This window comes from Trichomycterus rosablanca, chromosome 26 (assembly GCF_030014385.1).
Source record: "Trichomycterus rosablanca isolate fTriRos1 chromosome 26, fTriRos1.hap1, whole genome shotgun sequence".
Classification (NCBI taxonomy): Eukaryota; Metazoa; Chordata; class Actinopteri; order Siluriformes; family Trichomycteridae; genus Trichomycterus; species Trichomycterus rosablanca.
Genome location: NC_086013.1, coordinates 6,350,597 through 6,374,131, shown reverse-complemented (window position 1 = coordinate 6,374,131; position 23,535 = coordinate 6,350,597). Strand labels below are relative to the sequence as shown.

General features: G+C 38.8%; 1 protein-coding gene across 3 annotated transcripts; it reads left to right on the top strand.

Moving 5' to 3' along the window:
* The first annotated feature begins 1,233 nt into the window (after nucleotides 1-1,233).
* On the top strand, nucleotides 1,234-22,049 carry srek1 (splicing regulatory glutamine/lysine-rich protein 1). Of its 3 annotated transcripts, XM_062989122.1 has the most exons (13): nucleotides 5,535-5,624; nucleotides 6,688-7,075; nucleotides 7,483-7,611; nucleotides 7,834-7,949; nucleotides 8,610-8,762; nucleotides 11,399-11,577; nucleotides 12,887-13,017; nucleotides 13,185-13,290; nucleotides 13,499-13,594; nucleotides 16,438-16,554; nucleotides 18,300-18,371; nucleotides 18,472-18,592; nucleotides 21,557-22,049. In XM_062989122.1, the coding sequence occupies exons 3-13, from the start codon at nucleotides 7,581-7,583 to the stop codon at nucleotides 21,713-21,715; spliced, it is 1,281 nt and encodes a 426-aa protein (XP_062845192.1). In that variant the 5' UTR covers nucleotides 5,535-5,624; nucleotides 6,688-7,075; nucleotides 7,483-7,580; the 3' UTR covers nucleotides 21,716-22,049. The 3 variants fall into 3 exon arrangements, with proteins under 3 accessions (XP_062845191.1, XP_062845192.1, XP_062845193.1); XM_062989121.1 differs by lacking the exons at nucleotides 6,688-7,075; nucleotides 7,483-7,611 and adding an exon at nucleotides 1,234-1,469 and having other exon boundaries at nucleotides 5,491-5,624; XM_062989123.1 differs by lacking the exons at nucleotides 5,535-5,624; nucleotides 6,688-7,075 and having other exon boundaries at nucleotides 7,293-7,611.
* The last annotated feature ends 1,486 nt before the right edge of the window (nucleotides 22,050-23,535 follow it).

The window sequence follows — 23,535 nt, the reverse complement described above, 5'->3', positions numbered from 1 at the left end:
GATCAGGCATAACATTATGACCACCTTCCTAATATTGTGTTGGTCCTCCTTTTGCTGCCAAAACCCCTGAAGATGTGCTGTGGTATCTGGCACTAAAATGTATGGATTGAGATCTGGGGAATTTGGAGGCCAAGTCAACACCAACTCGTTGTGCTCCTCAAACCATTCCTGAAGCATTTTTGCTTTGTGGCAGGGTGCATTATCCTGCTGAAAGAGGCCACAGCCATCAGGCAATACCGTTTCCATGAAAGGGTGTACATAGTCTGCAACAATGCTTAGGTAGGTGGTACGTGTCAAAGTAACATCCACATGGATGGCAGGACCCAAGGCTTCCCAGCAGAACATTGCCCAAAGCATCACACTTCCTCCGCCGGCTTGCCTTCTTCCCAAAGTGCATCCTAGTGCCATGCGTTCCCCAGGTAAGCGACACACACACCCGGCCATCCACGTGATGTAAAAGAAAACGTGACTCATCAGACCATGCCACCTTCTTCCATTGATCCCTGGTCCAGTACCAATGCTCACGTGCCCATTGTTGGCGCTTTCGGCGGTGGACAGGGGTCAGCATGGGCACCCACACTGGTCTGCCGCTATGCAGCTCCATACGCAACATACTGTGATGCATTGTGTATTCTGACACCTTTCTATCAGAACCAGCATTAACTTCTTCAGCAATTTGTGCTGCAGTAGCTCGTCTGTTGGATCGGACCACACGGGCCAGCCTTCGCTCCCCACGTGCATCACCGCCTATGACCCTGTCGCCGGTTTACCACTGTTTCTTCCTTGGACCACTTTATATAGATACTGACCACTGCAGACCGGGAACACCCCACAAGAGCTGCAGTTTTGGAGATGCTCTGACCCAGTCGTCTAGCCATCACAGTTTGGCCCTTGTCAAACTCACTCAAATCCTTACGCTTGCCCATTTTTCCTGCTTCTAACACATCAGCTTTGAGGATAAAATGTTCACTTGCTGCCTAATATATCCCACCCACTAACAGGTGCCGTGATGAGATAATCAGTGTCATTCACCTGTCAGTGGTCATAATGTTATGCCTAGTCGGTGTATAGTGCACTAAACCACAAGGGTTTATCATTTAAAATGACAACATCTTTGAAATAGGAATAATATAGTCTGTTAACCTTTCGGTCAGAACGTACATTAGTAAGAAACGCCCACACGCTACATACCTCTCAGTCACGCCCACTCATGCAGTTGCACCCACACTGAAATCTGAAGGCTAACGTTGTTTTCACTGTTGGCTATAGCTTTCTTGCAACGTTTGTAACGTTTGTCTGGCTGTAAAAGCAAACAAATCCTATATTTAGGTTTACAGCACAATGAGCGGGATGCCAACAACACACGTAATTCAAATTACTAATCTTTCTTCATCGGTTAATAGCGAGCAAATGCGCACTCTTTTCGGCTTCCTCGGAGATATCGAGGAACTGCGGCTCTATCCCCCCGAGTAAGTGAACACATCCCGGTTCTCGCTATTTAATACACACCGTGGATATACAGGCCATTTCACAGAAAGAATAGCTCTAGCAATTGAGTGCGTTGTTAGCGAACGTTAACTGCTTTCCTTGCTTCATAGAAAGATTACGACAGTCAGGTTTACTTTTAAGAACGTCTATTACAGAGAACGTTAGCTTAGCATGTAGCTAGCTAGCTAGCTAGCGCCATCATTCACTCATTATGTTACTACAGCTACAATTTTATTCCCAAACTTTAAAAAGAACAAATCTTTACAAGACGCGGTCTGTTTTCGATTTGTTCGCAACCAGACAGTTCTGTCAAATATATTCATTATTGTCCTTAAAGTGAAATAATGATTAAGATTAGCTGTAGGGAGCATAGTAGCCTGTATGTGATGCACGTAATCATATTTCAGTTTTGGTTAAACAGTGTTTAGATGGTAAGTTTATTATCATGATATTTCAGAAATATTTTTAAAGAAAGTTTACAGACCAAAACTTATTTACAGTAAAATCTTTTAAACGTGATTATTATTCATTTGTAGTCAGATGTACGGATTGGTCCAGTGAATGTACGTTGGGAGAATGTTTTAATGATGCTTATTACTGGTTGGTATTGTATATTTGACAACCAAAATTCCCAAAAAAGTAAAATAGAATATAAATAAATACAGACAGTAAGGATTTGCAGATCTTTTTTGTCCTGCATTAAATTAAGAGCAATGTTAGATCAATATATTTAAGAGTGGAATCTTAACTTGCATTTGCAAATGCAGCAACTAGTTTGTTTGCTGACAAGGGTTTTCTCAAACATTCAGGCCATGTCAAATTTTAAAGCTATCAGAAGTCATAAAGGTCACCGGTATTCAGTTTTGGTTTTTGGTCTTGCCCTTTCAGTACAGAGATTTCCTATACTCTCAGAATTATGGATTGTCTTTTAACTATGTTATGGACTGTAGATGGTAAAAGTCCTTTATTCCATGCAAAAAAGATTTTTTGAAGTCTGTCCCTGTGAGAGTATGAATGCATAGATGACTTTGTTGAACTGCATATCTTTGATGTATAATGCACAAGGGTGTATCATTTGAAATGATAAACATATAAATTTCTGATAATAATAGCATTTTACATCATTTACGTATCAAATGAATTGTAATAAGGGTGCACCTTAATTCTTTGTCAACTTTGGTAAACCAAACAATACTATTTATCATCACAGAAAACTGTTATTTGGGTGTTTTAACAAATACACACTTCACAATCTATTTATAATTGTACATCTTTACTGTCTTATTTGCATGTGTATTTCCACTTTTAACAAGTTTATTATGTATATGGATGTCCCAAACCTGTTTTATTCAACTTCTGGGTCTACTTCGGTAAAAGCAAGAAGGTCCTGGGTTCGATCCCAAGGTGGGGCGGTCCAGATGCTTTTTGTGTGGAGTTTGTATGTTCTCCCCGTGTCTGTGTGGTTTCCTCCAGGAGCTCCGGTTTTCTCCCGTAGTCCAAAAACATGCAAGTGAGGTGAATTGGAGATACTAAATTGTCCATGACTGTGTTTGACGTTAAAACTTGTGAACTGATAAACTTGTGTAATGAGTAACTACCATTTCTGTCATGAATGTAACCAAAGTGTAAAACATGACTTTTAAATACTAATAAATAAACAAACAAACAAACATACTTTGTATTGGCCAGTATTGATGCACATTCTTTCTGCAAGCAAGCTGAAATCAAAACTTCACACTTGTGTGTGACTGATATGCCATGGTATTGTTGGGCTTGTGTTGTTATTCTATGGTTGGAACATGTGCAACATCTGTGTGCCCATATAAAAGGTTGGGTTTAATGCATAGTTAGTAAATGAAACTTAGGTGCCGCTGTCTATTACGCTAGGCCGCCACCTGTTATCTGGCCAGCCGACCACACAGCTGTTTCTGACTGGGGTTTGGCCAAAGCTCAATGATTGGTTGCTGCCCTGTCCAGCGTTGCTTGGTGAAACCTGACCAGTACAAAGCAGTTGACACAGTTTGTGTCCCTTGTCCACTTTCAACATGACACTTAATCCACAGCATAACATGACATTAGGTCTGATCATTAATGTGAAAATCATTTGATACAGTTCCAGCTTTTTTAGGCCAATTTCAGCCCTAACCTATTTGTTCGTCTTATTTCTGAATTTGGGTTCAATATAGGCATATAAGTAAATTCTGGCTTTTCTGTGATCCAGATATTTATAGTTTAACCTCATTGCTGTGGTTGTACATTCAGTACAGTATTTAACTTCTGTGCACTGGATGGCTGGTAATATGTATAAAAATAAGAATGGCTAAATAAAGTAAGTAAAACTTTTCAAGAACTATATTTGCATTCTAATAATTTGGATTTACTCAATTACCCTGTGCACCTTTGCTAGGTTGCATGAACACCTTACAAGCCAAGGAGTGCTGCAGGCTATTGCACACCTCCTTTAACACGTGAGGTTGCCCATTGCATTTTTACACCAGCCAGAGATGTTTACTCCTCCGTTCTCTTTGTTTTTTCTTTACTGCTTGTGTAGGCACCTCAGTTAAACAGTAGGGTTCACTGTTGGGTTTAGGAGCAACAAGGTAGATGTGGTGCTGAGACATGGCCACGTGTCTCTATAGCATCCAGCTGGGCCAGTGGCACCACTGAGACCAAAACTCTAGACTTTTTTTTTTTTTTTTTGTAATTTTGGCAGTGAGAGGTCGTTAGCTTTCGTTTTGCATACTGGTTTGCAGTTTACTGATTCAATAGTGAGAGTTTATTAATATTAATAAAACCTTAGTAAATCTTAACACTTGAAAAACAACTAGCCCAGATTGATTTGAACACTAATTAATCAATATTGCAATTTTGTTACAAAACTGACTTACTATGCAGTTTATTTAAATGATAAACCTGTTGCTACAGCAACAAAAATCAGCATTGTTGTAATTTATTTTAAAATATACACCGATCAGCCATAACATTAAAACCACCTCCTTGTTTGTCCATTTTATCAGTTCCACTTACCATATAGGAGCACTTTGTAGTTCTACAATTACTGACTGTAGTCCATCTATTTCTCTGCATGCTTTGTTAGCCCCCTTTCATGCTGTTCTTCAGTGGTCAGGACTCTCCCAGGACCACCACAGAGCAGGTATTATTTAGGTGGTTGATCATTCTCAGCACTGCAGTCAGTGACAATGTCATGGTGGTGGTGTGTTAGTGTGTGTTGTGCTGGTATGAGTGGATCAGGCACAGCAATGCTGCTGGAGTTTTTAAATACCATGTCCACTCACTGTCCACTCTATTAGACACTCCTACCTAGCTGGTTCACCTTGTAGATGTAAAGTCAGAGACGATCGCTCATCTATTGCTGCTGTTTGAGTCGGTCATCTTCTAGACCTCCATCAGTGGTCACAGGATGCTGCCCACTGGGCGCCGTTGGCTGGATATTTTTGGTTGGTGGACTATTCTCAGTCCAGCAGGGACAGTGAGGTGTTTAAAAACTCCATCAGCATTGCTGTGTCTTATCCACTCATACCAGCACAACACACACTAACACACCACCACCATGCCAGTGTCACTGCAGTGCTGAGAATGATCCACCACCCAAATAATACCTGCTCTGTGATGGTCCTGGGAGAGTCCTGACCATTGAAGAACAGCATGAAAGGGGGCAAACAAAACATGCAGAGAAACAGATGAACTACAGTCAGTAATTGTAGAATCACAAAGTGCTCCTATATGGTAAGTGGAGCTGATAAAATGGACAGTAAGTGTAGAAACCAGGAGGTGGTTGTAATGTTATGGCTGATCGGTGTATGTTTTAATATAGTCAGGTTTTTACCAGCAACTTAAATTAACAAAAACCTGTTGCCAGCTAAATTAATAACCTTGAGGACTGACAGTAATAAATTTTAGTCATTTGTTTTGTTTGACTTGTTTAAGATGTGACTAAACAGTTGTGCCTAAATTTGTGTTTTTCCTCTTTTTTTTCCCCAGCCACATGCCCCTTTCCTTCTCATCTAAAGTGTGTTACATAAAATACAGAGAACCGAGTAGTGTTGGCGTGGCGCAGCATTTAACCAATACTGTATTTATTGACAGAGCTCTAATTGTTGTGCCATGTGCAGAAGGTTAGTAAAATGTTATTTATGTCCTGTTTCTTATGTTAATGTTTTACAAGTACTTGCATGCATATTTTCCTAGGTTGTCTGGCATCTTGTCGACTTCCTATTTATTTTTTATATGTTTATCATTGCATGCAGCAGTTCTCTCTTGCTTGCTGGTAGAAGTAGTCCTACATTAAAACTCAAGTTGTTTCATAGATACTTGACAACTAAACTGAAAATAAGCTGAATGGCTATAGTAATGTGTAGCTAACGGTTGTTTACCTGTGCACATTTCACTGTCTCCATTGTGATTAACATGTTTTATCAGGTCATTATACCTGATAAAATTGACATTTAGTGTAGGTACAAGGTATTATGTCTACTAATAACAATAGGTGCCTTATTGATTTGGGTTCCGGGATCTAAAAATCTTTAATCCTAAGTCCTGGCTTCATTAAGCTACTAGTATTGGTCCCTTAAGCAAGATCATTATCCCTATATGGTCCAAAAGCATTGTACCATGGTAGACTCTAAAACCCACTATCCAGAGGTGGAACATGTGAAAAGAATCATTTTATTCTACTGTACACTGAAGACCATAAAGTTATTTTATTCGAAATTGGCAATAGTAGTAACTGTACACCGATACTAGCTTGCTTGTCAAAACAATTTGCAATCTATGCTTAAATGTAAATAAACATACATGTTTTGTATTAAGAATTTGCTAGGTTTTGTTTGATTTGTCTCAGTGAAACTGGGTGGTTTTGCTTAAGACCACGTGAAAAGGCTACATGTAAAGTATTTCTATGTCTGTATTGTTCTGTGAATTAGCTGTGATGGCATCGTTCATATTAAGAGGAGTTTTAAGCCTGCACTAGATAACTGCCTAATCACCCATGTCCTTACAAATACAATATGCAGTCAGTTATATAACCAGCAAAACAAATAAAAGTACCTTAAATAACCTGACCTGTCAGTGAAGTAAAGACTGCTTGTCCTCGTGACTTGGTGCTACTGGATGGCTCACTGCGTTAATTAATTTGGTTTTTGTATGTTTTTTTCTGTGTTGATTATGTGTGCATATTAGATGACTAGAGTGGTCCAGGTGTTACGGTACTACAATAGCCTGACTCAAGGCTTTGTTTTCCAAGCCACTAAATCCGCTGGGGCCAACGCTGCCTTCAAGGGGGGATTGTGACCAGGAGCATAGCCGCTGAACCTACCAAGATGGACACCTTGTCTCTTGTTTTATTTATTTATTTATTTTAATTTTGTCTCTTTCATTTTTTTTCATTTTTTTGCTCTGACATTGTCTCCTGTTAGCGTCCTAGAAAAGGCTGTTGCATATTTATTGTGTTTGTTTTTTCTGTCCCCAAGACCCCCCATTCCTCCTCTTCCCTATGCAGTTGCCCACTTTTGTGTGTCTCTCAGTGCTGTCCAGGTTGGCATCCAGTAACAGAAAGGGAATTTAAACGGTACACAGGCGGCTGTGACTGGAGATTAGTTCTATCTCTCTTTCTCTCTATTCTTTTAATATTTTGTATCGGCACAGTCATTGTTTCACTTGGAATTGTCATACAGTCTCCTATACACTACCCTGAAAATCCTTTAGCCTACTGATATGATAAAGCAGTACATTAAGGTGTGTGGTTTAATTTAAAGACTAATTTTAAGTTGCTGAAAAACAATATTTGTTTTTTTCTGTACCTTATTTCCATCAATATTGTTAGCTATTATAGTCACTAATAAGTATAAAGTGTGCATAAGATATTAACTTCCGACTGGCTAAAGAGCACTTTTTAGTGGGGGGAGGGGTGCGTGGGATATATGAACAACAATTAAAATGTTCTTCTTCTCTGTATCTAATGTTCTGTGCTATTAGTGATGCAGTCAACATGAACGGTTGTCTTGTGTTGCTCACCCTTTCCGACACTCCAACATGATTGCCCCAGGGAGAAAATCGTCCATGCTTGATATCGTATGGTTCATGACCATTATGTTTCAAGTACAGGTGACCTATATTACAAAGTGTTACCTCATTTTCTACATTTGTTTTTTATTTAATTTTTTATTTTTAATTAAGATCATTTACATTTTGGGACAATAGTGAGCAAGGTTTATAGCTATATCAGTAAACGGGCAAGTAACAGGGTACTATTGGTGTTGTGTTCTCTTAGAAGGCAGAAAAAGGTTCTCACCCCTGCTCACTCTAATCCCAGTTCTCATTCTATAGGAAAAATCCCAGAAGAGGCGAAGGCTTTGTCACTTCTGGCACCTGCCACTCCAGTGCCTAGCTTGATGCCCGGTGGTGGACTGTTGCCTATTCCAAGCCATGCGCCTCTGCAAAATGTGAGGAAATCTTGCCTTAATACAACTAAATTCAAAGCCTTATCAATTGCTTAGCATCATGTTCTTATGTCATATGCTAACAGTAACATTGTAAATGGTGTCCATGACTTACAGATATTTACCAAATATGGTTATCTGTACTCGTTTAGACGAGCTTGTCTTTTAAGCCATTTTTCACACGCTGTGACATAGAGTAACTCATTAGCACTTTTGCTTTTATTGTAGTTTCAAGCCATATACCCACTACAAATTATTAACCTTTATCCATCCAAAAAAACTTGAACCCTGCCCAAAAAAATCTCAAGATTTGAGATTGGGCCAGCAGCAATGCCTGGATGAATATGTAGGGAGTTTCCCCTGGCTGTAATATACGAAAAGGTGAAACATAATATATTTTGACATTTTACATTGTACAAAATGTCTCTATAAGCATAAACATAATAATATGTGGATACCCTGCATATAAGTTACATGCTTCCAAATGTCTAAATTATATGCTTTATATGCCTGTCAATTAAATTCTGGGGTGTATGTATATCTGTTGCTACTAAGGGTATTTAGTTTCTCTCTAGCAGCTTTGCATATATAGGCTAAAGGTTAGCTATCAGATGCCTCTTACTATTTGTCTAATCTTTTTTATTGCTGTATGTGTGCTCTCAGCTGGGTCTCCCACTGGCTGCTCGGCTGGGGCTGGACTCCTCAGTGGCAGCGCTGAGCGCAATTTCATCTCAGACCCCCATCATAGGCAACGTGGACCCTTCCAAAATTGACGAGATCCGCAGGACCGTGTATGTCGGCAACCTTAACTCTCAGGTATTTGGCTAAAGCCTGGTATTAGTTTGATTATTTTAGACTACTCTGAAGGAAGTTTCAGGATGCTCTCCACCAGCCAAGTACAAACCCCTATTTTAGAAAAGTTAGGACATTTTGTACAAACGAAATGGAGAAAAAAAGGGCAGAGACATGTTCACTATCTTTTAATTATACTTTTTAATTGTTTGGGTATTGAGGAAACTAGTTATCGCAAGTGGAATTTTTGCCCATTCTTTCTGTATACAAGACCTGAGCTGCTCAACATGATTGCTGTTGTTTGAATTCCCTTTTCAAGTTGCGTCATACATTTTTAAGAGTAGACAGATATGGACTGCAGACAGGCCAGTCAAGCACTTGCACGCTGTGTCTACAAAACCTCACTGTTGTAACTTGTGCAGAATGAGGCATTGTTTTGCTGAAATAGACGTGGAGTCCGCATATATGTAGCACTTTTTGTTGGTAACTGGATCTTTAGCACATAGAATCGGACGTCAGTTTTCCCCAAAAATAAGAACACGTTTCTACTGTCCTTTGGTCCATCTCAGATGACTTTGGGCCCAGAGAACTTAATATATGTCTCTCTCTTTGAAAAATACGGTTTAGTGTTGCAATTTGTGATGCAGCGGCAGACTGTGTTAAGTGACAATGACTTTTCGAAGTACTCTTGAGCTTATGTAGCTATGTCCATCATGACTGTGTAGAATTTTTATATCCACTGTCAAGTCAAGTCAAGTCAACTTTATTTATATAGCGCTTTTTACAATATACATTGTCTCAAAGCAACTTTACAAAATCCAGGACCAACAGATACAAAAACCCCTGTTGAGCAAGCCGAGGGCGACTGTGGCAAGGAAAAACTCCCTGAAAATTACAGGAAGAAACCTTGAGAGGAACCAGACTCAACAGGGCCCATCCTTCTTGGGTGGTCTGGAGGATACTTTAAATAAATACACGATTTACACAAATCATACAAACACAGAATTGAATGATCTAAAAGTCATACAGTGGTAATAAATAGATAAATAAACAATTAAATAATAATAGAGTTGTTATCCGCTCTAGTCTTCAATAAAGTCTGTAGTGATTTCTTGTCGTTGCAATTACTCCAGACCCGTCACATCTGACAGGAGCAGCATCGTTGTCCCGGCAGTCTCGACTTTAATCCTTAACCGTGGCGGGTAAACAGGTTTCCATCAGAATGCCCTCGGGGTAAAACAACAGAGAATGTAGTTAATAATGTACAATGCTAGTTGACAAACAGTTTTACAGAGAGTTTTAGACTCCGGCAGCCCTAATTATTACAGCATAACTAAAAGGGAGAGCGAGCAGGTAACAAGGTCATGAAGGCTTTCACAGGACATCAGCGCCCACCTCTCCTACCCAAACCAGAGTGATTGGACAAGAGAGGCAGAACGACAGCGACCCAACATCCCTGATCACCACAAGTTTCTATGACCAAGAACCCCCAAGCCCTGCGCCTTTGTCTATATTAATCAAAAGCCTGAGAAAATAAATATGTTTTCAGTTTAGACTTAAACATTGAGACTGTGTCCGAATACCGAACAGAGGCAGGAAGATTATTCCAAAGTTGTGGAGCTTTGTAAGAAAATGCTCTTCCACCAGCTTTGGTCTTTTTAATTTTAGGAACTATAAGTAACCCTGCATCTTGTGAACGAAGTGGACGTGCTGGGTTGTAGTAATTAATAAGCTCACTCAGATACTGTGGAGCCAGACCATGTAGCGCTTTATAGGTTAGTAAAAGTATTTTGTAATCAATGCGAAATTTAACTGGCAGCCAGTGTAGAGATGATAGAACAGGAGTGATATGATCAAATTTTTTAGTTCTAGTTAGCACTCGAGCTGCTGCATTTTGAACTAACTGGAGTTTGTTTAAGGATCTACCAGAGCATCCAGTTAGAAGAGCATTACAATAATCTAACCGAGAAGTTATGTACTGTATACAGTATCTGATTCAGGGGAACCCTGCCAAACTTGTTTTAACTAACATTTGGAGGGCAAAGTAACATTTAATAGATTACCATGCAAAATTATATACTTTAAGTGTAAAATGGAATCAAAATACTGTTTTAAAATGAATATAATGTAAATGTTTATGTGCGTAAGTAATCAGGTGTTTGCATTTATGTTAAAACCTATGGACCAATCTTAAATTGAGAACCTATTTAACCACCTGAGACTGAAGCCTGCAATTTTGATTCTGTCATGACAACAATGCTGTTTCTGCTGACTTTGATGGGAATCTGCCTTGTCTGCACTCACAATGTCCAGAACTCCCTATTACACTTTACTACAGACTGGTCTGAAAGATGATAAGCTCAAATTTTGTATGCTTTTTATAACTTTTGTTAGAATAAATTTTGTTATGTATGTACAGTATATATGGTTCATTTAGTCTAATTCTAATTCATTTAAATTATCCTCTAGGTTACCCAACTTGAATTCACCGTATTGAATTAGTATGCACACTTTAATAGTTTGAGAGCGCTATGGCAATATTTGTAAATGTAACACATGCAAAGTGGTGCTTAGTGATTGGCTTTTGCTGTTTGTCAAAAAATGCAGATGAGAGATAGAGCTATAAATACTTCTGGTATCTTTCTGATTCCCCCCTGTAGACCACCGCTGCCGAACAGCTAATGGAGTTCTTTAAGCAGGTTGGCGAGGTGAAGTTTGTGCGGATGGCAGGGGATGAGACTCAGCCGACTCGCTTTGCCTTTGTGGAGTTTTCTAACCAGGAGTGTGTGTCCAGAGCTCTCGCCTTCAATGGTGTCATGTTTGGAGACAGACCCTTAAAGTCAGTCACTACTTTCTGGTTTAGAAATATTATTTATATTGAACAAGATTGCTTATTCTTTTTTTGTGTTAATTTTATGTGAGAGAACCTAAAACATACATACTGCACTATATGAACAAAAGTTTTAGGACATACCTTCTAATTCCACACAACAGCTGGAACAAGTGTTGACAAACTTACACCGACCAGGCATGACATTATGACTACCTTCCTAATATTGTGTTCATCCCTTTTTTGCTGCCAAAACAGCCCTGCAACTGTCTGTTGGGTCAGACCATACGGGCCAGCCTTTACTCCCCGTGAGCCTTGGCAGCCCATGACCCTGCCACTGGTTTACCACTGTTCTTTCCTTGGACCACTTTTGATAGATACTGACCACAGCAGATCGGGAACACCTCACAGGAGCTGCAGTTTTGGAGATGCTCTGACCCAGTCGTCTAGCCATCACAATTTGGCCCTTGTCAAACTCCCTTAAATCCTTACGCTCGCCCATTTTTCCTGCTTCTAACGCATCGACTTTTTTTTTTTTCTAGTATCTGCTGCAGGCACTGCCAATTATGCCTGCCAGATGCCGCCCAGCCGACCGGTGGCAACACCGAGCCTCGAACCCGGTAGTTCAGACTAACGCATCAACTTTAAGGATAAAATGTTCACTTTCTGTCTAATATACCCCACCCACTAACAGGTGCCGTGATGAAGAGATAATCAGTGGTATTCACTTCACCTGTCAGTGGTCATAATGTTATGCCTTGTCGGTGTATCTATAATGGAAATGAAATGCTTCCAACACAGGGAAGGCCCTTTCCTGTTCCAGCATGACTGTGTCCCTGTGCACAAAGCAAGGTCTGTAGAAAAGCTTGGTTTGAAGAAACTCCATTGGCCTGCTCAGAACCCTGACCTCAGCTAAACACTAAACAGCTTTGAAATGGACTGGAACATCAATTGAGGTTTTCCTGACCACAATCAGTGAACAGCCTTACAAATGCTTTTTTTTTTATGAATGGGCACAAATTCCTACAGACGTACTTCAAAGTCTTGTGAGAAGCTGTCTCAGTGACTGCTGGTCTAGCTTAAAGACAATTGTTTGTTTTTGAAACGTGATGTCCAACAGGCTTATGGTAAGGTGTCCAAATACTGTAGGTCATATAGTGTATTTTTAGTAAAGCAGTTGTCCTTGTTGACAGTTTTAGTTATCGATTCTCATATAATAACTTATCTTCTGCTATTATTGTACATTAAACCTTATGTTGTATGCTCATTAAATGTAATCTAGATTCTTTGTTGTTGCTAAGTAGTCACTTATTTTCAGGATAAACCATTCCAACAATGCCATCGTAAAGCCTCCAGAGCTGACTCCTCAGGCTGCAGCTAAAGAACTAGAGGATGTAATGAAACGAGTGAGAGAGGCTCAATCCACCATTGCAGCTGCCATTGAGCCAGGTCTAATTACACCAAACCCATTCCTAGCTTTTTAATTACAGCTTAGTCTTATAGCTCCTGTAAATACAATGTATAGTCAAATTGTAATTAGTTTTTATATTTCTTCTCTCAATTTGGGGCATTATTTGGTGTATCTACGGATATGTGTGAACACTTTCAAACTTCAGAGAACAAGAAACGCTCATCCAGCAGATCCAGAAGACGCAGAAGGTCTCATTCCAGATCTCGCTCACGTTCCCACTCACAACATAGATGCTCCCGATCCAGGCAGAAGTAAGCTCACACTAGCAGAAAAATCTTTTTAGGAATTAGTTTTTAAGAAGTCTCCTGGACTCCTATAATCTGCAGTAATTTATTTTGATTTTATACACCTGATTACTATAATCAGCTCATTCACAAGGCCATAACGAGCAGACTCTGGTGCTATAGAAGTAAAACACTGGCTTTTCATATGTCTAATGTGACTTGGTTTGTGGTGAAGGAACCGGGCATCGCAGAGGTCCTGGAGGACAAGTGACTCACGCAACTCACACAAGAGACATTCCCGAGACAAGAGACATAGCCGTTCACGTTCCAGGTCAGTCTATATAATTACAAAACCTTCAAAAATAATATTTGAAAAGCCTAGGTCAGTCTAAAAAATCACAAAGCCTCAAACAATCGTTTAAAAGCCCAGGTCAGTCTAAAAAATCACAAAGCCTCAAACAATCGTTTAAAAGCCCAGGTCAGTGTAAACAATCACAAAGCCTCAAACAATCGTTTAAAAGCCCAGGTCAGTCCAAACAATCACAAAGCCTCAAACAATCGTTTAAAAGCCCAGGTCAGTCTAAACAATCACAAAGCCTCAAACAATCGTTTAAAAGCCCAGGTCAGTCTAAAAAAATCACAAAGCCTCAAACAATCGTTTAAAAGCCCAGGTCAGTGTAAACAATCACAAAGCCTCAAACAATCGTTTAAAAGCCCAGGTCAGTCTAAACAATCACAAAGCCTCAAACAATCGTTTAAAAGCCCAGGTCAGTCTAAACAATCACAAAGCCTCAAACAATCGTTTAAAAGCCCAGGTCAGTCTAAAAAAATCACAAAGCCTCAAACAATCGTTTAAAAGCCCAGGTCAGTGTAAACAATCACAAAGCCTCAAACAATCGTTTAAAAGCCCAGGTCAGTCTAAAAAAATCACAAAGCCTCAAACAATCGTTTAAAAGCCCAGGTCAGTGTAAACAATCACAAAGCCTCAAACAATCGTTTAAAAGCCCAGGTCAGTCTAAACAATCACAAAGCCTCAAACAATCGTTTAAAAGCCCAGGTCAGTGTAAACAATCACAAAGCCTCAAACAATCGTTTAAAAGCCCAGGTCAGTCTAAACAATCACAAAGCCTCAAACAATCGTTTAAAAGCCCAGGTCAGTGTAAACAATCACAAAGCCTCAAACAATCGTTTAAAAGCCCAGGTCAGTCTAAACAATCACAAAGCCTCAAACAATCGTTTAAAAGCCCAGGTCAGTCTAAACAATCACAAAGCCTCAAACAATCGTTTAAAAGCCCAGGTCAGTGTAAACAATCACAAAGCCTCAAACAATCGTTTAAAAGCCCAGGTCAGTCTAAAAAATCACAAAGCCTCAAACAATCGTTTAAAAGCCCAGGTCAGTCTAAACAATCACAAAGCCTCAAACAATCGTTTAAAAGCCCAGGTCAGTCTAAACAATCACAAAGCCTCAAACAATCGTTTAAAAGCCCAGGTCAGTCTAAACAATCACAAAGCCTCAAACAATCGTTTAAAAGCCCAGGCCAGTCTAAACAATCACAAAGCCTCAAACAATCGTTTAAAAGCCCAGGTCAGTCTAAACAATCACAAAGCCTCAAACAATCGTTTAAAAGCCCAGGTCAGTCTAAACAATCACAAAGCCTCAAACAATCGTTTAAAAGCCCAGGTCAGTCTAAACAATCACAAAGGCTCAGACAATCGTTTAAAAGCCCAGGTCAGTGTAAACAATCACAAAGCCTCAAACAATCGTTTAAAAGCCCAGGTCAGTCTAAACAATCACAAAGGCTCAGACAATCGTTTAAAAGCCCAGGTCAGTCTAAACAATCACAAAGCCTCAAACAATCGTTTAAAAGCCCAGGTCAGTCTAAACAATCACAAAGCCTCAAACAATCGTTTAAAAGCCCAGGTCAGTCTAAACAATCACAAAGGCTCAGACAATCTTTGGAAAGCCTAGAGTGTTTATCAGAACAGTAGAAACATCTAAGCTGTTTAAACAAGGGGGTGGTTTGTAAACAGGTAGTACTAATGCATCGAAGTGTAAATTTAAATTTAAGTGTAAATTTATTGTGTTAACTGACCATAAGCTTTCTTAACTTGGCTAATACCTTCCCACACTTCGCTAGCAACCTTTGTGCTCTATCTTCTAGCCAGTAGTAGTATATCCTTATGTTTATGTTGATCAAGTAACCAATTACTATCATAATTCCATTTTATTTATCCCTCCCATCTGCTACTACAAGAACCCTGACTCCTCCTGCCCAATCCACCAACGAAATTCCAGGGAATACATTATCAGAATAATATTATATGTGAAAACATTGTCTTTACAATTAGAGAAAGCCTTATGTGAACTTATAATTTATATTTAGGCTATGATAAAATCTGTGTATTCATTGCAGACAGTAACTAGGTGACATTATTGTGTAACCGTTATTTTGTAAGCCATACTTACCATACAGATGAACTTTGTGTGTGTACAGTTAGTGACTGTAGCCCCTCTGTTGCTCTGTACACTTTGTCACCTACCTGTACCCCATTTATTAATCGAAAGGGACCACTGTAGGACTCCCTTACTGACCATTTACATTAATGGCAAAACTGCAAAGACACTAACGTGTTAAACACATGATAGTGTGTTTTGTTCTTGTGTGAGTATTTCAGGTGCATCAGTGTTTTTAAATACTGTTCAAATACTGTTTGTACTGGCTTTTTATTAGGAACACATGGCTTGTTCGAACTGTGTAGGTGTACAGTTAGAAATTAAAACAGTTTTCTTTTTTACATGCTCAATAGTATTTTCAGTGGCCACTTTCTAATCACAGGATGGTTTTGGCTTTATATATTCTGTTGGAACACTTCTCCACATGGAGGTGTTTAAAAATCCCAACAACACCACCGCTGCACCTTATGTCTTCATACAACACAAACTATCATGTTATTACCATGTCAGTGTCAATGCAGTGCTGATTGTCCGCCACCCAGACATCATCTGCTCAGTAATAGTCCTCTGGGGAGCCCTTTTTTTTTTATAAATGGGGTCGAGATGGGGTGTGGTGAGTACTGTGAGTAAATAAGTTTATTTGTATTGTCAGTAGTTTATAAAACCAATGAATGTACATACCAGATAGGTAAATAATTTACTTTAAACTTTTATCCCAGGGACAGGAGGAAAGACAGTGATGGAAAAACAAGGAGGTCAAATGATGGCAGCAGCAGAGGGCGAGACAAGGGGAAAACGCCAGTGAAAGGGCACAGACGATCACGCAGCAATAGCAGGTCAGAAAGGCACTATGAAGTTTCTAAAACATACCTCCATTTCCTGTGCTGCTTACTTTACACACACACTTGCTTTTAATGGGGGACAGGAGTAAGCTTGGGTACTTTGACTGGGCTGTGACTGTAACCCATTACATAGAGGGGATCCGTGCACTGTGTTGACACATTCAACTCATCACCAGTATTAAAATTGTCTCGGATTTGAGTCACAGCAGCCATTCTGTTGGTCCGTACCAGGCCGGTCTGGCGCTTGACCCTCTTCGGACCACTGTTGATGGTTACTAACCATGGCTGCCTGTGACACAATTAGCTTTTTTCTCACTTAGTTCTTTATGATTTATGATTTGGCGCTGTACCACCAAAGCGCCCATTTGATTGGTTGCAATGGGAAATATTCATCCTTCCAAAGAAAATAAGGATTTATAACTCTTAAACTTTTCTGCAGAGCCTGATTTTACTGTAAATGATGAATTACCTTAGCAGTTAAATGATTAAAGGAATAGCAGTTAAATGAACAAAGAAAATAACTAATGACGTATCTTAGAGTAGCAGAAAAGTTTGTTGATGATGCCATGTTAAAGTTATTCAACCCCTACATAAAATTTCTGGTCTTACAACATACTATTAGGAACGCAATCCCTAAATTTGCTTTAGCTGTAATGTGTTATGTAAACAACATCAAGAAATGTGTTCAAGGTTCATGGTGAACCATGGTGAAAACTAAGCAGCTGTCACAAAGGCTTTTCATTGCACCAAAGGGTAATGGGTATAAGAAGAGCTTTACCAAGACTTTGCACACTCCTAGAAAGACCATTGGGAGTACTGTCCAGAAGTTTCACTCTTATTACCAGAGGTCTTAGGAATCTCATTAGGACAATGAAGAAGGATGACCTGAAAAAGGCTGGGACAAATGTGTCAGTGGAAAACATAAAATCATCACTGAACCAAGTACTTAATGGCCGGACTTTATGATGCACCCAACTCTTAATGAAGAAGCTCACAAAGGATGACTGGAAGATGCCAAAAAGAATTTGGATAGGCATGCAGAGATCTGTAACACAGTTCTATGAAGTAATGAGTTAAAAGTGGAATTGGCAGTATAGATCAGTGGTTTGTCTGGTGCAAGAAAGTTGAAGCTTATGATTAGAAGACTCTGTCGCCATGGTCAAGCATGGATGTTTTTCTGCTGCCGATCTCGCAATCTTGACCATGTGACTGTAATCATGGATTCACAAACATACCAAACCATTTGAGGGAGAATGTTATACCTTCTGTGGTGAAATTGATTTTTGGTTATTTTTTGGACTTTTTTTTTTTAAGCAAGAACATGTCTGTGATCTTAAGCACATTTTCAGGTCCTGGAATCAGTCTTGGAATATACTTCTTAGTCTCCAGATTTAAATTCCATAGAAAATCTTTTGTGCAATTTAAAGAAAGCCATTAACTTTCATGGGCTGGAAGCTTTTGCTTAAGCAGAATGGGTGAACATTAGACAGGTTATCAGCATTACTTGCATATATCAATAAATATTCTTTCTATGTTAACTGAGACACATGTACACATCTGTACACATTTCTGTACACATCACATTAACGCATTTTAGGTGAGCGGGGGTTTCAATATTTCCAATTGCAACTGTAAATCATCATGTTCTCTGTGCGTTAGAATTTAATTTTTGTGAAGCTTGTTTACTTTTTAATGCCCTTTATTTTCTAAAATATAAAGAGACAGTGTGTTATTTTCAGGGGACACAAAAAGATAAGTAAATCTAGCTCCAGATCCCAACGGAAGAAATCAAAGTCTCCCTCACCTAGGAGGTAAATGCAGCATTGTGGTAGCTAAATACTTTTCAGAATTGAATACCTTCTTTGATCACTTTGATCAAACGGTGTACTATTATTGTGTTTTTTTATACAGAGAAAAGAAAGAGAAGAGGAAGCAGCATGTTAGGGACAGCAGTGTAGAGAGGAGCTGGGAGTCAACCTCCAGAAGAAGGAGGAGCAGAGACAGGCAGCAGAGTAAATCCTATCCCAAACAGGTAAATCTTACCCATAGTAAACATAAAGGCTTTGTCCAGTTTGAGCATTTACCATTTCTAGGCATTGCATTGGATTTTATTCTGGCAGTACATACATTATATGGTCATAAGTATGTGGATACCTCACCACTCTTCAGTGAAGGCTTTCTACAAGTTTTAGAAATGTATTTCTGCTTATTTGGTTAAAGATTGTTATGAAGTCAGGCTTTAATGTTGAATGAGGAGGGCTGACTTTCAGTCAACGTTCCAATAAATCCCAATGGTGTTTAATGGCGTTAAAATCAGTGCTTTGTGCAAGTCACTGGAGTTCCTTCACACCAAACTTATTAAACCATGTCTTTATGCACCTTACTTAGTGCACAGTCATTCTGAAACAGGAAATGCCAATGCTTAATTATTTTCTCAGTTATGACGTACTATCTGAAAGTACCAAGTGCTTGGGTGATGCACCGGTCTGTTATGCTAGCCCACTATCGGCCAGCTGGGCATCTGCCCAGATATGATTGGCTATGTCTGCTATGCCCTGCAATGGATTGCCGCCCTGAGCAACCCCAGTATTCCTGCCTGGAATTGGAACTAACTAGGATAAAGTGATTGATGGAAATAAAATAAAATCTTAAAATATCAATAATATAATTAATTATGACCTAATATCCTTATATCATCACTTTCTCATTACATAGTATTATGTTCTGCATGTTAATCTAATGTTTCATTTGAGCTGCAGTCTGCAAAGGTTTCTAGTGTAAAATGTTTAGTACACTGTCATCTGATCCATGTACCACAGTGGATTACTTTCACATAATTAAAAGTATACCTGTGATGTTGCCACCTGATAATCTCCCTTTTTTATATTGTGCTTACACTTATATAAAAATAAATATTTTTTATTTTTTAAGAGACAGATAAGGTAAAATGAACCTTAAGAATGGTAATACCTTGTAGCATTATCTTTGACTGTTGCTCTAGTTTTAAGCAGATAAGAACATTTTCTTGCACAAGATGTATTTCTGCTTCTGATAAAAATCTGTGGGACTCTTTTGGCCTACTTCTGGCTTCTTGTTACTTCATATCAAGGACACGAAATGTGTGGAGAAAAGTTAAGAAGTACCACAAAATTGATTTTATCTTATAAAACAGGGTCGAAGCAGAGTTTTAGGAGGTCCTTAAAAATACATTTACAAAAATACAAAGAAAGACAATAAATACATAAAGGTCAATAAAAACATAAACAAAGTTGTTTTTTTTTCTTGTTGTGGTTACAATGTTCAAGATTTTATACACATTTTAAATACAAAAAATGTCGTTCTAAACTTAACAGAAAAACTTATTTACCTGGTCACATTTAAGCACAGTTAGTCACCAATTCACCAGAACAGCTGTAAGCAACCAGTAAACACAACCTTTACAGCAAACCTGTTTCATTCGTTCTGCATACGTAAACTTACAAAAAAAACAAAAAAAAAACATGTGGTACATCTGTGAACCAAATATAGTCCTTAGCCTTTAATATACCTCATGTTGGGCATTTTAAAAACAATTACAACATTACACCGTCTTGTTTCTACACATTGTCCATTTTATCAGCTCCACTTACCATATAGAAGCACTTTGTAGTTCTACAATTACTGACTGTAGTCGATCTGTTTCTCTGCATACTTTTTTAGCCTGCTTTCACCCTGTGACTCACCAGGACTCAAAAAACAGGACCACCACAAAGCAGGTATTATTTAGGTGGTGGATCATTCTCAGCACTGCAGTGACACTGACATGGTGGTGGTGTGTTAGTGTGTGTTGTGCTGGTATGAGTAGATCAGACACAGCAGGACTGCTGGAGTTTTTAAATACTGTGTCCACTCACTGTCCACTCTATTAGACACTCCTACCTACATTTACATTTTCAGCATTTAGCAGACGCTTTTATCCAAAGCGACTTACACAATGAGCGGAACACGATGAGCAATTGAGGGTTAAGGGTCTTGCTCAGGGACCCAACAGTGGCAACTTGGTGGTGGCGGGGCTTGAACCGGCAACCTTCTGCTTACTAGTCCAGTACCTTAACCACCAAGCTATCACTGGCCCCTACCTAGTTGGTCAACCTTGTAGATGTAAAGTCAGAGACGATCGCTCATCTATTGGTGCTGTTTGAGTTGGTCATCTTCTAGACCTTCATCAGTGGTCACAGGACGCTGCCCATGGGGTGCTGTTGGCTGTATATTTTTTTGGTTGGTGGACTATTCTCAGTCCAGCAGGGGCAGTGCGGTGTTTAAAAACTCCAGCAGAGCTTCTGTGTTTTATCCACTCATACCAGCACAACACACACTAACACCACCACCATGTCACTGTCACTGCGGTGCTGAGCTTGATCCACCACCTAAATAATACCTGCTCTGTGGGGGTCCTGACCATTGAAGAACAGGGTGAAAGGGATCTAACAAAGCATTCAGAGAAACAGATGGACTACAGTCAGTAACTGTAGAACTACAAAGTGCTTCTATTATGGTAAGTGGAGCTGATACAATGGACAATGTGTGTAGAAACAAGGAGGTGCAGTGTCTATATAAAATCATCAAACCCTTTTGAAAAAGTCATTTGTCATGGAGACCGATGTCTGGCCATTCCAAAATCTTAATTTTATTTTCTTTAAGCATATCAGAAATGGACTTGGGTGCTTCTGATCAGTGTCCTTGTATAACCAAACCCCGCTTGAATTAAAGTTTATAAAATGTTAATTGTACATTAAAATGTGATTAAGTTGGTTTGCTGTAAAGGATGTAATTTTCACATTATACTTCAATATACATCAAAAATCACACTACCATGAGTATCTACTAATTACTGTATAGTGAAACAACAGGTTTATTGTTCAGCTCTTGCTTTGCTTATGATTTATATTTGTTTTAGTTATTTCTCATGCTTTTCCAGGGCATATAAATCATACCTTATTATGTGTTATCTATACAGAGAGAGATTGAGTACAAGCAGAAGGTCTTGGACTATGAGAGCTACGGTGAGGATGTGGGATCAGGTGGCAGTGAAGACCTCTCTCCACAAGCTGAACACAATGGAAAATACAACAGCTTGTATCCAGAGGATGAGGAGGATCTCGTTACAACCAACTGAACCATCTCAAAGGTTCAACTCAACCAGCCAGTCAGTGGTTTGGAATCTGGGAACCGACAGCAGATGTAACAAATCTGAACTGTAATTGTTTGTAATGGCTGGAAAACAACTTTTGGACTTGGGAAAGCTATTTTTAAATTGTGATTGTATATAAAACAAGGCGTATATATATATATATATATATATACACATGATAGGTGAATGTAGAAGTGCTATTTTTGTTACATTTTAGTCCATTCTGAGCAGTGTACTAAAAATACTGTATTAAATGCATGTTATTTTATTTGTAAAGCTATTAATTAATATGCTTATAAAAGTAAATGTCCTTAAGAGATTTGACACAGTGTTAAGTATATTATTTAGCTGGCTTAGGCAGAACGTTGTGTACTGATATTTTTGTCAGAAATTCAGGTGATTATATCGTTAAAAGGAAGTCCAACAAATTGGACATAGACATACAGTTTACATTCAGGTTTTTTTAATTAATGCAAATTTTTACATTTAATTCTGTGCAGTCTGAAAAGGCAAAAAAGGAATATGTCTAAATAAACACAGCTGACATACTGCTGACTTTGTGCTTCACAGACTTCACACAGTTGATATGGCTGATATGTATAATGTATAATTAACCATGTAAACCCTTATACAAAGCCCAAACAGTATAATATTATGGTTCATACTTGAGTTTACATATATTATATTGACAGAATTAATTTACAAAGTAGCCACTAATAACACATTTATTATACTGTATATATAATACATATAAGTCATCCTTATTAAACACCAATAGCATGTGTCCAGTTTGTCAAAGCCCAAACACCCATGTTTCATTCACAATGATGTCCTATCCTTTTCTGGGAAGAAACTACCACAATATGATAAATTGTTTTGTCATACTCTGTTAAAAATAAGGCCAGATGATTATCAGCTAAAATTGTATGGGCAGCCTTAAGGGTGTGGATGTCACCAGTGTCTAACTGCCAACAAATGCCTCCTGGCATTGATGCAACTAATATATCATAAAGTCTTTGTCTGTATCAGTTGGCCCCTGTTGGTGCAGTGGCCTCCAATAAGATTGGTACACTGGAACGTTGGACTATAACTCCAGTGTTGTCTGTTGCATTTCTGTATGAATTCATTTACAATCAGGTAGCTGTATGATTTAAGGGTCTGTATTTAACCCTTAATGGCAGAACTGGCACTAGTTGTAGCCAGTTCTAATGTCTTAGATTGTCTTTTTTGTTAAAAATACAAGTATATTTTCCCTTAATCTTAAATTATAGAATAAAAGGGGGTTATTGTTTGGAAGGGAAGCACCCTTCCAAAAGAACATCAGGAATCATGTCTGGTGTCGTTTCTCTCCGTGGCTGAGTGTGCAAACCACTGGGACCTGCTTCGGGCTCACTATGTTTCATTTTTTTTACGACAAACTTTTTTTTGACAAAATATAAAGAAAACACCGTCCGCTGTCTGAATGTTCGCTCACGGTATATACAGTATATATACAGTGGTGTTAAAAAAAATAGCAGTCCAACACTATTAACCTGATAAATCACTGTTTTTAGTAGAAATGCTATTTCTACATAGCAAAAAATTTACTTGAAAGTGTAGTAGAGTATTGAAAACAAAACAAACCCAGCAATTAGGACATGCATGCCGTTCATTCTGAGTAATCGAAGCATTGATTAAAAGGGGGTTGTTCAAAATAATAGCAGTGAGGAGTTCAACTGAAGTCATTCATTCTGCAGAAAAACGGGGGTCAATTTTGGCCCTTATTTAAGCTAGGAGGGTGGCAAATGTTTTACAGGTTGGTCATA